General features: G+C 35.1%; 1 protein-coding gene across 5 annotated transcripts in view; it reads right to left on the reverse strand.

Moving 5' to 3' along the window:
- Positions 1-14,964, reverse strand: part of Bruce (BIR repeat containing ubiquitin-conjugating enzyme) — a 571,194-nt gene that overhangs the window by 330,407 nt on the left and 225,823 nt on the right. For all 5 annotated transcript variants that reach the window (XM_069833681.1, XM_069833684.1, XM_069833683.1 and 2 more), the window contains 3 exons: positions 6,897-7,202; positions 3,549-3,692; positions 2,014-2,220 (listed from right to left, as the gene is read on the reverse strand). In XM_069833681.1, the coding sequence (XP_069689782.1) occupies positions 2,014-2,220; positions 3,549-3,692; positions 6,897-7,202 (657 nt within the window). The remainder of the gene's footprint in view (positions 1-2,013; positions 2,221-3,548; positions 3,693-6,896; positions 7,203-14,964) is intronic.

A 14,964-nucleotide genomic window follows, 5' to 3' on the forward strand; every position in this document is an offset into this window, starting at 1 on the left:
AATTGGAATATATCAGTCCCCTAACTGCCCATTGTACAACTCAAACCAAGAAACGGATTCAGAACACCTCAAAATCTGTGCTTCAGTAGCTGACCATGACTGTCTTTGAAAAATATTGGAGTGCAAGAGGTCAAATGACTTTATTGTCAAATCCTGGCATTAGAAAACAACAATATATTTCTGAATATTATCTTATTCTTTATGGTGCCATATCCATTACCCATTTCAACACTCATTTCTTGTTTACTGCAATGACACTTTCCTCTCACTTTTAGACACAAGCATTACCGCCTTTCCCATTAATTAAATCTTTCAATCTCTCAGAGATGTTCTTGATCAATGTTGCAGTATTGTCCCATTTTTTGGAGAGCCTCCCGCAAGGTCTTGTAGGGTGTCTGAATAATGTTGACGGACCTTTCTTCCTGGATAACCCCACAGCTGCTCAATAGAATTAAAATCCGAACTTCGAGCAGACCATAGTGTGTGTAATGAATGAGTTTTCGAACAGAACAATGTAAACATTTTGTGTTACTTATATCTTTCTTACAGAAATTTGATTAAGTTGTTATAAAAATAAACTTTTTGTTTTTCATTGTTCTATATACAATTTTAACAATCATATAATCACTGTTTAACTTTATAATTTCTTTACTGTGTTAATAGGAGGAATTTACCTGACTGACTAGTTTCGAAGTGATATCCTTCATCATCCAAAGCCTAGTGAAAGTCCCGCAGTGAAATTTTTTTTCATAAACAGAATTTTAAATTTGACTATAACTTAATACTATACCATTAAAGAATAATATAATAATCAGAAATATAAAAAAAAAAATCTTAATTAAAAAAAAATTGAAGAGTTGTGTTTTTTGTGCCTGTCAATATATTTTTGCACTTTCTCATCTTTTTATTGTATATTGTATCAGAGTTTTTAATTTTTCGAAACAAGTTTAGGACTATAAAGTTAATTCTGAAGGTTAGGGCTATCTGCTTCGAAAGCCTGAATCTGTTTTAAAACTCATGCTCAGTTATATTTCAAAGTGGTGCACTCTATTTCGAAAAATTCTTGGCAGCTATGGTTGTTCAGTAATAATAATCACTTACTCATCACCACTCGTAAGTTCTTGGAAAACATGTCATATCCATGTGTATAGTGGGAAATGACATCTTGCACTGTTGAGCCTTGAATTGCAGTTTAACGACAAGAGGACTGCCGATCAAGTTAAACTCAAGTTAACTCAAGATTAGCTGGTAGTAAGAATCATAATACAGATCAGAACAAAAAACCTGAGTTTAAACTGAATGTAAGATTTAAACCGGCTCTAAGGCATATGCTGTACAGTTATGTGATTAACTGGAAAAGCTCGTAGTAAGTACAAGATCTTATTAATTCCCAAGTAATGATTCCTATTCCTGCTGCCTTTCCATTTCTTAGATTTTATTGGCTCTTTTCACTTCTTTTCTTATTTCTATTGATCTACTTGAACTCAATAGCTATAATCAATAAATGCTACATTTGTTTGTACCTACATTAAATTTTGAGTTTTCATATGAGAAGTTTCAGTGAAAAATCACAATCACAGAATCTTATTTCAAGAAATCGTTTAATGCTTTCCATTTGAATGCTAGAAATTATATAATCCTAATCCTAATTTGGCTTATACTCACAGTTGGAAGGACTGATTTTCTATGCAAATTCAAATTTATAAATATACATTACTTATATAAGACTACCAAAAAGAAAATTGTACTTGCACAACTTTTAATTACTTAATTGCACTATCATCCTGTAATTTCACAGTTCAGCATAATTATACTTCCTTTCTTGTGCCAAAAGGTAGAAAAAGTCTCCAGTTTCATCATCATCATCATCATCATCATCATCATCATCATCATCATCATCATCATCACTGTCATTCACAAACACTACCATCAGGGTTTAATTTGTAGCTATATATGCTATAGTGGAGGAACATTTCTTTGGTTAATGTCTATTAATGTCTGTATCTTACTTACTTGGTAGGCAGAAAGTATTTTTTGTCCCTCAGGGCTAGGATAGTATTTTTCTATATCTCTTCCCTTCTGAAGATAGTGATGCATATGAACTACATTAGGAATTTCAGATGTCAATAAAGGTGTTAGGAACTCGTGTAGTTTGGCACAAGCTAAACTATAGCGGCAGTGAATATCTTCAAACAAGGCTGAAAGAACTGTCAACTGAGCCTGCAACAAAGTACGAATATGTTAAATGACGATACATTTAAATATCATGTACCGGTACTAATTCTCTACACTAATCATTTAGTGAGAACATTTTATTTATTGTAAGTGCAGTATTTATGCATCTCTCTCTAATCGTAATTTATCACACACCAATAAGATAATACAATTCGAAATATAGATAATATAACCACTTGAAGCAGTAGAGCAAGTGAACAGCTTCAAATACTTGGGATGTTCTATAAGCAGTAACATGAGCTGCAGCCAGGAAGTCAAAAGGAGGATAGGAATGACCAAGGAAGCTTTTAATGGAAAAAGGAGCATCTTCTGCGGATCTCTGGAAAAAGAACTAAAGAAGAGACTAGTGAAGTGCTTTATATGGAATGTGGAATTGTATGGGGCAAAAACATGGACATTGCGACAAAATGAAAAGAAAAGAATAGAAGCTTTTGAAATGTGGATATAGAGAAGAATGGAGCGTGTGAAGAAGACAGACAGAATAAGGAATGAAGTTGTGTTGGAAACAGTGGGTGAAGAAAGAATGATGCTGAAACTGAACCGAAAGAGAAAAAGGAATTGGTTGGGTCACTAGCTGAAGGATGCACTGGTGAACAGGAGAAGAGTTCGGGACAGAAGAAGATATCAGATGATAGACGAAATTAAGTTATGTGGATCATATGCAGAGGACTAAGAGGAAGGCAGAGAATAGGAAAGATTGGAGAATGCTGGATTTGCAGTGAAAGACCTGCCCATGGGCAGAACACTTACCGGTATGTATGTATAACCGCTTTCAAGTGTTAAAATAAAGTATGTTGTAATTACCAGTACCTAGTTGACAACTTTCAGTTTTATGTCAGTCATCATCAGAACTAAATAAACCGGAAGAACCAAAGACCTCACTAGTTCTGATGATGACACTAGTCAACTAGGTAATTACAAGTTAAGTATATTTTAACACATGAAAGTGGTTATATTAACTATATTCCTAACCAATATGAAGTGTTAAAAGTGTGTAATCAAGATGAATAATCCAATTATTAGTGTAGTTTATTGTTAGAAACTTCCCTTATTAAAAGGCTGCCACAAGGGAAAAGTGTTATAAACAATTAAATTTAGCAAATATTAAATGGTATGTTTATAAACTAAATATGAAGTTTACAATTTTTTTTAATTATACATATTATCACAAATTGTTATTTAACTAAGAACTGCAATACATAAGCAACTTAAGAATATAAAACAATCACCAATTATATTTTGTGCTATTGAATTTCCGTCTCGTTTTAAAAATAAATCTAATATCACACTATCTATGTCGCTTGCTTTCTCACCTGAATATTTGTCTCTGACAGGCCTTGTACTTCACTCTTTTCTGAATAACATTCCCCAGGCAAAATGACAATATGTCCATAAAAGGAACCTACAGGAATTTTACATCTGGTTGTACTCATTCCATATCTTCCTATTGTTGTAATCTGAAAAGACAAAACCAACAACATAAAGTTATTTGCAACATACGGTTAGACGGAAAAATAGCAAGATTTCCAACGAAATAGAATTACACTCTGGTTTATTTTCACCACGCAATATTTTACTACATTCAAACCTTTTAAATCTAAGTATATTAATATTATGCCCTATTAAACAAGACATAAAATAAGCATCACTCTTTCTATATAATAATACAATAACAATAAACTGACAACATACAGAAAATATACACAGAAGACTCGAGCAAACTTTAAGTTTAAGAGTAGGTATATGATATTAAAACAACAAAGATTTGATTTATGATGATCAGCGAAAAGGTAGTATATACTGTACTGTTGTTTCCCTTCATCTCATAAAAATTACAAAAATTATTTCGGGATATATATTATATATCTTTCTCGTGTTAAATTCTATCGTACCTGGTTAACATGTTTCGGCCTTGTATGGGCCTAGTTGTTGCTGGTCTTGGCGCCTTTTGTTTTGTTTCCTGTGGGAGTGTGTAGTGTAATGTGGAGTCAAAGAGTGGGTGTGTTCTGAAATTGAGTCGTGTGTTGAGAATTTCATTTGGATGTGTTTTGTGTGTCTGTATATTTCGTATTATTATAGTGTGTTTAGTTTCTGGCTTTTTGGTTGGATGTGTAGAATTTCCATGTCTGTACTGACGTATTTAACAATGAAATGGTAGGTAGGTGCTTAAGATAGTAGCAGCAGTGACAGTTAAGGCAGAAGGGAAGGGGTAGGAAAGGGAAGTTAAGGTGGTGATGGTAAGGATAAGAACAACATTAACCCTTTGAGACATTGTGGCTTCATTTGAATCATTCTTTACCACAAGTAGTTCTGGTATTGTTTCTAGGTAAAAGTATGAATTAGTCAATTACTGAGTATTACCGAGTCAATTTCGAAAAAATAGTGGAGATGTGGCCTTTTCCAAATAACAGGTTCAATTATAATTTACAGTTTTACAATAATTTAAAGGTAATAATTATATCACTTTGCACGAAACTGATTACAAAATCATATAACTGAGTAACACAAATTAGAGTCTGTATAAATATATTTCAAAATATATGACAACAGTACTTGCAAAACATTTCTCAGTATGCAGATATGAAATAAATTGGAAAAGTCTGAAGTTCATTATACAATAAAAGTAAAACATATTTATATTACCCTACTGCACATCACTTAATGTGCTCCATACACAAGGACTTATATCAATAAAATGGAGACCCTGTTGTACCCACTTCACTCATAAGCAGAGTGAGGACGCTCCCCTTCATGAGAAACCCAGAAATACATCAATAAGTCATCTGAGCTTGATCTACGTGACATGAGCTCACTCACAAATCTTCCTACACATTCCACAGAGCAACAGTCCAGTTGACAATTGTTAGCTACCCTTACTGCAGACAATAGTGCTCAGTCAACTCTCCTGAGTGCAGATTCATTTTATTTAGCAGTGTGAGAACATAAAGAGAGAGGTTTGACTGCTATTTGAGATATGATTAAAGATTTTCTTATCATATTTTACAAATCATGCTGCTGGAAGCAAACCAAAGACAGCCTCTGCTTTTCTGCAAATTCACGAAAGATAAGAACAAAAGTTCGACGTTAAGGTAAGAGATTCATAATTAAATTAAAAAAAAAAAAAAACTTCAAACGTGAAAACAATAGGCTACTAAAAAGAAGACCGATCTGAGGAAGACTGGTAATAAATTGATAAAACTTAATGATCGGGAGAAGAAGCTGTATGATTTTATGCAAGGGAATAAAATTCTGTTCTCAATAGAAGGAAGGTAAGAAAATCAATTACACATGATTTTGATTTAAGCATCCTCTGGTACACACATACTGGAATATAAAAATCTTACAACTGTGGCCCACTTTCTATATACCTTCGAAAATGTAATGGATACAGTATTCCGATTCACATCTCTCTTCTCAGCTACAAAAATTTGAAATCCAGGATCACTCAATTTTTCGTTAATGCACCCCATTTCATATGAACAGTTTTATCTAAGAAATAGTTCACTAACCAATGTATGTTTTTTTCTTCTTCTTCTTCTTTTTTTTTTTTTTTTTTCAATTAAATCGATACAGAGCTTTATAATCCCATTCATATAAGTCTACTGTGTATTCAGTTTGAAGTGTGTCATGGCTCGCTGTATGCTGTCATGTGGCTAGCCGATGAGCCTAGAGAATTCAATCTTCCTACACTTCTGCAAAGGTGTATTACCTATGTGCCAGAGAAATTGCCTGGCAAGTACAGCATTCATTCTGAAAAGTACTTACCGATATGTACGGTATTGCCGGTAGTGACAGGAATGTGAACTGTTTGGAAACATGTACTGTGGTGAGTTTTTTTCTTTATGGGGAGAGGGTTAAGACGATTACTTACGTATTTGTTGACATTAACTTCGACGGTCAACATGGACACGGAGCATTTGATTTGTGTTGTGGAATGTTGCCGTACGTACGCAACCAATGATAACAAATACCCTCAGTACGATTTTCCCGCGTAAAATACAGTTCGAAAGAGGCTATGGTAGCACACAGACCGTACAGACCGCCATCTGTTGCTACAACGTTCAAGTTATACTGTACATGTTCTCAAGTTCAGATTGAACGCCTTAAATAATAGGCAACTTCTCTGACATAAAAGCTGAAACTTGCTTCAAATCGCTGACTCACAACAGCGACGTCATGACACACTTTGAAATGAACACCCAGTATATGTTCCTTAGACACCATCTGACGTCTTTGTAGGTTTGAAAAAGTTACTTCAAAGTGAGAGCAAGGGTGGCATTTTATTGATATACAATATGAGCTACCATCTATGTGCTTATTCCTTCATGGAGACAGTTCTTGGGAACTGATTCAATGCTCTCCACTTTATTCATATAAAAGAAAGATGAAGCTTCACAAAACAAGGAGGAAATTCGATGATGTTTGGGTAAAGGGGGTTAAGTCATTTTTTCTGCTAATGGAGTTTTGTTTCCCAGGGGAATACACAAGTTAAATTCTACAAGTGGATGTGCAAAAAACAAAAGAATATTAGCACCTGATGTGTTTTGTGTAGAAAATTATTTACAATAAGGGTTATATATGTTTAATCTTCATTTAATTCAAAACTCATTTTTGTGACTTATCTCCCTTTATCCAAACACCATCGAATTCAACTTGCTCACCTTAAGATATCTACATATTGGAGGAGGCTGGAGATCACTCATCACCAGTGACTTTGTTCCTATGTCAGATGCCACAACTAATCTCCTCCCATCTGTCTCTTCACCTTGGCACCAGATGTCGATTGAAAGAGAGACGAGATCAGAACATGCTGGTATCATAAGGTCAGTTAATAGAATTGGACTCCCGAAATCAAGCACCACAAATCTTCTTGCACCTGAATGCATTCGCTCAATAACGAGCATGTGTTGTGGAGGCATCATCAAAAGTTGCTGCCATGGCAGCAACAGTGAACCCATGTCGTCACCCTGAAACCAAACATGAACCTATCTCACATGTTCAATTATGCTGACAGAAAATGTCACTATAGTGTTTCCAAGTGATGCTGTTCTATAGAAGAGTAACAGTAGCTTAGTTCTGAAATCAACTGCAGTCCATGTCACAATAGTAGGCCTAGTGCTTTAAAACTTTACGAAGAGACTTTTAATAGATCACAGTACATTTCAGCAGTGTACTCAAGGTCATTTCACATATATTTACTGAAAATTTGTCTAATTTGTGAATGGAAGAGAACCATAACTCATTAACTACACTACAAGCTGTTTTCTTTTATACAGTAAAACTGATATCACTTCCAAAATTGTCTTATTTTTTCTTACTGCTATCATTTCCAGCACTTTTCTCAGATTTAAGTAGTCGTTTGTCAGTCTTAAAAGTGATCAAAGTCTTTCTGCTGAGAATAAAAATTAATGTTGTGCTAGTACATATGGATTATTCTATTCCGCAATTCTTAATACTGTGTTCATGTGTGCCAATACAATATGGTGAAGGACTCAAAACAAAAAAATGATAACTTTGCTGCTGCTCCAATCCAAAATTAACACATTCCCTGTGGACTGATCCACCCTCTGTGGCAATACATTTTTCCTCCATATCATCATTTACTTTGAGAACTTTCCGAAGCTGCAACTATAATTTCTTCATTAAATTGGAAGATAAAGTCTCAATGATACATATTACTTCAGCATGATATGAACAATTCAAATCTTTTATTACTTTCAACTCATCAGTGACCTGAAACTTGTCTCCTCCCCCTTCCCAGGTTCAGGTCAAGATATGTCCTGATTGTTGTGTTGTACCTTAAGTTTTTAGTAGGAAATCTCGTTGCAAGCACAAAATGATTAAAGTATTCTGAAAACTGTCCATTGTTGGAAGAAGGAACATGCAAAGTGTCGGTTGTCACTGCTAATAGACAATGTACACAGCGTTAACAGTGTGAGAAAGGACTGGACAGATGATCTAAAAACAAGCAAAAACGTTCATGTAAATATATAGTCAATTTTAGTTTCTTTTTAAATTATAGGTACTGTGTAGTCCAACATGTTTGCTTATTACAACTTTACTTTTACATATTTATTTACAAAGTCAATGTATACAGTTTCTAAGCGCCACTCCCTCCTATATTCCAGTTGTCTGTTGTATCTACTGACATCCTTTTTCAGAACCTGTTTTTCAGAGATACAACAAAGTACTGCAATTGGGTAAATGTTTGCTAGGAAACTGTTCAGCATAAAAATGCCTTGCTTCATTAGCATTGCCATTGGCACATCCAACATTAGGTTCATATGTCATTTCCTGATTAGAATGTATTTAGACCATAAACACAATAGCAAATAAATACTAACAAATCTTAACATTTCAGTGCTCACTTCTCTTTTTTTTTTTTTTTTGTAGTGCTATGACGTCTTAGCAAATCAAACTGTGATATTTTCCTTTTATATATCTTTCCTGCAAACTTGTAACAATGCATCAGTGTTGTTATAATTTATGACTTGACCAGATGTTCAGAGTGAGGTGCAGCCCACACCGCAGCCCATGCAAGTAAGCCTGTAACTTTATTTTCGACTCAACTTCTCATAAATTTCATGTTTTAAGTTCTTAAACATTGCATTCGTTATTAAAATAAATTAACTGACTGATAGGCAAATTCAGCAATGGTTGGATGAATATGATGAACAAGAAATTAGTGAAAGTTCAAAGTGTCAACATAGTAACAATAATTTATATTCACTTGTTGCAATCTCTCTATTAAGACCCTACTTCCTATTAGGGCTGATTGATGAAATCAAGTTCAAGTGAACGTTCACATGTCCCTTAGTTATAAATATTTTTGTCTCTAAAATTTTAATTCACTAGTTTCTGAAATAAATGACTTACGTGTGGTCTGAATCACCCATTGTCTTTTCATACGTTTTCTTATTGAAAGAGTAGGAATTATTAAAAACGTTTCATATGAAAACTGTTTGTTTTGGAGAGCTCTATCATCAAATGGTACCCTATTTGACCCTGACTCCCATTCGAAATTTTAAAGTGATACGCCACTGATTCTACTTCCTTTTAGAGCTGATTGATGAAATCTAGCTCAAGTGAAAGTTCACATGTGGTTTCGTTATAAATATTTCTGTCTCAAAAATTTTAATGCACTAGTTTCCGAAATAAATGACTGATATGGGTGGTCTGAATCACCCTATATATATATACACACATTTTTTATTGTTTTTAGGTCTTCTACCCATTCCCCGAAAGTTTCTCACATATATTTTATTTCAGTTGGTTATATGACACTGTATAAACTACTAGGTTATTTAGCATCAGTGAGACTGGTGATAGTGAGATGATATTTGGCGAGATGAGGCCGAGGATTACCTAACATTCGCCTTAGGGTTGGGGAAAACCTAGGAAAGAAACCAACTAGGTAATCAGCCCAATTGGGAATCGAAACAGAGCCTAAGTGAAGCTCCAGATCAGCATGCAAGTGCCTCAGCCAACTGAGCTATGCTGCGGCTTTCTCACATATTAGTTAACATTCTGTATATAAAGATCAATACTTGATTTTCAATATAATTAATTACTCCCTAGCAACCCTCCACCATTCAATTTACTCATTACTTTCATCATCTTTACTTGAAGTAAGACGTGAAACGAGCTGCGTCTGACACACCTATAAGGGAAAAAAAATGACAATACATTATGTAAAATGAATTATGTATAGCCAGGATTTTAATGATGAAAGAAACAAGAGCGATGGCGACTTTTCCCTTGCATCTGATAACAATTCAATATTCAACTCTCGAGATATCAGCTTTTCTTCATCGGACATTTTAGTAAGCAATGTAAGTGATGAATCTAATTCTGACGACGTTCAAACTGACAACAAACAAAACATTAATAATGATCGTGACAATGATGGTGGCAAAAAGGATGTCCCACCTTAGAATACTATTGGAAAACATCATGTACGAATAATACATTTCAAAGGTGATTCAGTATTTCACATTTCCACTGTTTTTATATCTCTCCTGAAATTTATAAAATGCTTGTAACAGAAGAAGTAATTCAAATTATGGTTATCAAAAGTAACAGATATGGAGCACATCATGTACGAATAATACATTTCAAAGGTGATTCAGTATTTCACATTTCCACTGTTTTTATATCTCTCCTGAAATTTATAAAATGCTTGTAACAGAAGAAGTAATCCAAATTATGGTTATCAAAAGTAACAGATATGGAGCACAAAAGATGGTCAAAAAGCAAGTAAAAAAGAGAGTTCATCAATAGAATGAATTGATACTTCTGAGAAAGTAACGAGCAAGTTTCTTGGAGTACTGATTCTTATCATGAAGTTCCAGAAATGTTTCTTTATTGGTCAAAGAATCTACTGCATAAAAATAACACTGCCTTTTGATTTCTTCCTAGCTTCCCTGTCTTGCTGAATTTTGTTGATAATGAGGTCCCTAGAAATGAAAATAACAGAATTTACAAATTACAATTACACTAGTCTGCGATGAAATTCCTGCCTCCAAAGTTTTAATGTTTTTAGGGTATTTTTAGCATGCTGAAATCAAATTCAAAGCCAAAAAGTTCCTATCACATACCATTTTTTTGTTATTTTAATTTTCTTATAATATATTACGACAATTTATAGTGTAATTATTTAAACTGTAATACTTTAACATATGTAGGTTTAATATGTTAGGATATGAAAACCAAATGTGTTCAACATATTTTAAGGTGTTTATATTGAAAACCAAGGGCACTGGATGTTTCTTAGCAGATAGGGGGTGCAAGCACATAAGGAAGTTAGGGCGAAATAACGTGCAGCCTTGTCATTATTTTTATCTGTGAAAGATAGAAATGTCAGCCACTCCTTGGTGAGAGACTGAACTCAACTCGTCTAGTTTCTCTCACATTTCATTAGTCTGCATTTCATCTGGAAACGAAATGAAATCAGTTTGAAGCTTTATTGTGGAGTAGAATGTTGAAAGTTTTTAGCTCAGTAAGAAAGTATTTACCATGTTGCATCGGGGATGTCTAAATAATCCAGACCACTTTTGTTATATAACTTATGTAGGATATACACATTGCCTATGCAGAGGTGTAATATTACACATTTTGTGAAAAATGTCATACCATGCCTATTTTGGAATCAAACTTGGAGACCAAAGTAAAGCTTGGGCACCACACAAAGTATGTAGAGTATGCAGTGAAGAGCTTCGTCATTTGATCAATTGGAGAAGACCATAGCTATCTTTTGGAGTACCTATGGTTTGGAGAGAGCAGTCGAACCATAGTAATGACTGCTACTTCTGTTCGTGTGATGTGAAGTGGTACGATTCTAAATATAAAAATGAAATCGTGTATTCAGTTGTCAGCCATTTTACCTGTGCCTAATGTACCAATCCCTGTGCGACCAGAAAATCTTAAACATCATTCTGTTGGTACTGACAACGTGAAATAGGTTTTAAATACTTTTTCTCCGAAGATGATAATCTTGTATATTGCAGTAATGTGAAAGAATTTATGCTAAAACTTAGATTTCCAAACTATGACCTAAGTGAATGGAGACTGTTCACTGATGCTTAGATTTCCATACTATGACCTAAGTGAATGGAGACTGTTCACTGATGCTTCCAAGCGAAGTTTAAAGGATTTCCTCCTTCATAAGGGCAACATTTTTGCTTCAATGCCCATTGCCTATTCAGTGATCCTCAAAAAATCATACACAAATTTGCAACTGCTGTAATTACGACTGGACTAAGGAACACAACTGGCAAGTTTGTGATGATTTCAAAGTTCTTACTATGTTGCTGGGTCAACAATCTGGTTTTACCAAATTTCCATGCATTCTTTGCCTGTGGGATAGTAGGGCACGATTTGATCACTGGACTAAGAAAGACAGGCCACCTCGACAAAATTTGGAAGTCGGTTGTAAGAATGTTGTGCGCCAAAGCCTTGTGATTTCTTCTAAAGTTGTGCTGCCATCTCTCCACATCAAGCTTGGCTTAATGAAACAGCTTGTAAAAGCTTTAAATAAGGAAGGAGGCTGTTTTAAGTATATATTTGAGAAATTTCCACTACTATCTGAAGCAAGCTGAAAGAAGATATATATTTAATGGTCCTGACATAAGAAAACATGTCTGGTGCAGCATTTAGAAACAGAATGGATGAAAAGGAGAAATCAGCATGGATGTTGTTTTGTGAAGTTGTTTTAAAATTTCTTGGCAACAAGGATCCTAATTACCGAAACATTGTGGCTAACATGCTTGAAGCATACAAGGAATTTGGTTGTAACATGAGTATCAAAATTTTCTGTTTTCTCAGCTAGATTATTTCGCCGAAAATCTAGGATTTTTCAGCTAAGAGTAAGATGAACGATTTCACAAGGATCTGCAGGAGTTCGAAAGAAGGTATCAGGGACACGGGAGCATTAGTATGCTTGGTGATTATTGTTGGATGTTAAAACGTGAAATACCCAAAGAGAAACATAAAAGAAAGAGGAACAGGAGGACTTTCTCAACTAAGAAGCAAGTGGAGTAATTTTTTGTGTGATACATTGTGCTAATTTATACATCCAGTAGTGAAGTAAACAAGACAAAACAAAGCAAAAATACTCTAGTGACATGTATGAACAACCATACATATAATTTCAGCAAGTTGTGTCTTTTAAATATTGTTTTTGAATTTGAAATAAAAAAGTGAAATGAAAAAGTTTGTGATGAAATTCGCGTATTTATAAAATACATTTAAAGTGATTTTGCAAACAAACCTGACATGACAGAAGCAAACGGATTGAAAATTCTGATTCAGCACATCGACATTATATAAAATCACATTACTTAGTTTAAGCAACAAACACAAAGTTGAAATTCGCAGGCTAGTGTTATTAGTCAAAAAACTGCGAAGTAATTTTTAGAATGTCCTAATCCTGGGAGAGATGTAGTTGACGAATATATGCCTCCTTGGCGAGGAAGATCACTTTTCATCCAATATATCTCTAACAAGTCTGATTATGGCGTAAAACTCTACAAAATTTGCACAGTAGAAGGCTCTATTATCTATGCTCTACGAATTTATCAAGGGAAAGATGATGAACTACATGGATTAGGCCACAATGAAGCTATCACCATGAAAATGTGCGAACCCTTACTACAAGAAAGTTGTATACTCTTTTCAAACAATTTCTATACAAGCATTTCTCTACAGGTTGTTAGATAAAAATATCCTCCTCTGTGGAATAAAATTCATTCCAATAGGTCGGAACTTTCCAGAGATACGAAGAAAAACAGCTTGAAAAGAGCAAAATGGGATAGAATACAAAAAAGGCGCTAAAAGAATTAAATAAATGGACAAAAGGAGGGTTCTCACGAGCTCAACAATACCTGAACTTTCTATCAAAATTTGCGTTAGAGTACAACAAGGCAAAAAAGAGTGTAAACCTTGTGACCAAATGTCATCATACTACACAGTTTTGAGAAATGGTGGAAGAAAGCTGCAATGGAGATTCTACTTGTGACTACTACTGCAGGGATTACAAGAAGAGAAAATTGCAAGAAGAGAAAATTTCCCCAAGGGGACATCAGCTTAATGAAACACTGTCCATGTGGGTGGGGGAGTTTGCATAATCTAATTATTATTTGAGCTATGCTGGACAGGGTCATCCATACCAGACAGGCCAAATGTGAAGAACCAGAAGAAGAGTGGAGATTGGATCTTTTCTCTACTATCGCAGAAAGGACCTGACCCACTATATTTTCCTCTGCAACCTCTTTCAGGGCAGTATAGTCTACAGCTATATTTCTCAGGCCTGGAGAGCTACCAGAGTGGTATTTATTCCTAAGCACAGTCGTAATGACTACATTGAAGCAAAGGCTTATAGACCGATTAGTCTTGCATCGTTTCTGTTAAAGACTCTGCAAAGACTGATTGAAAGACATAACCGAGAGAGGATGCTATCAGAAACTCCTCTTCTCCAACAACCCTACCAGCCATCTAAGTCGTGTATAACAGCATTGCACAGTATTGTTAGTAGACTGGAGGAGTCAATGATCTGGAAGGAAATAGCTCTAGGAGCTTTTCTAGACATAGAGGGTGCTTTCGACAATACCTCTTACGAGTCTATGATTTTATCTGCACATAAACATGGAGTCAATGATACTCTTTGTAATTGGATAAACTCCATGCTCAGGTGCAGAAATATATCAGCTAGCCTTCTTGGGGAGACGAGGGAGATTGTCGCCAAGAGAGGATGCCCATGGAGTGGGGGCGGGGGGATCCTATTCCCCCTGCTTTAGAGCCTCGTGGTGGATGGTTTGGTCAATGATCTGGTCCAGGAGGGAAACTATATACAGGACTATGCAGATGACATAGTACTTTTGTCTTCAGGAAATATTCTAATACAATATCAGACTTAATGAATCAAGGACTGAGGAAAATTCACAACTGGTGCATGCAGGAGGGACTCTCTATGAATCCTAGCAAAACAGTTGTTGTTCCATTTACAAACAGGAGGAATTTAAAAGGGTTAGGAAAACTTCAGTTCTATGCCCAGAAATGAAGACATTACAAGTCAAAAATAATGGAAGCAAAACAGGCCTTTCAAGCCAGAGAAGAAGAAAAGAAGGTAGAAGAAGAAGAGCAGGCATGGTACAAAACAATAATGACGAAGCAGCCACACTTCACAAGAAGCTTGCAATGGAAGTCTGGGAGGGCCACTTCACAAAACTTCTA

The sequence above is a fragment of the Periplaneta americana genome, chromosome 8 (assembly GCF_040183065.1).
Source record: "Periplaneta americana isolate PAMFEO1 chromosome 8, P.americana_PAMFEO1_priV1, whole genome shotgun sequence".
Lineage (NCBI taxonomy): Eukaryota > Metazoa > Arthropoda > Insecta > Blattodea > Blattidae > Periplaneta > Periplaneta americana.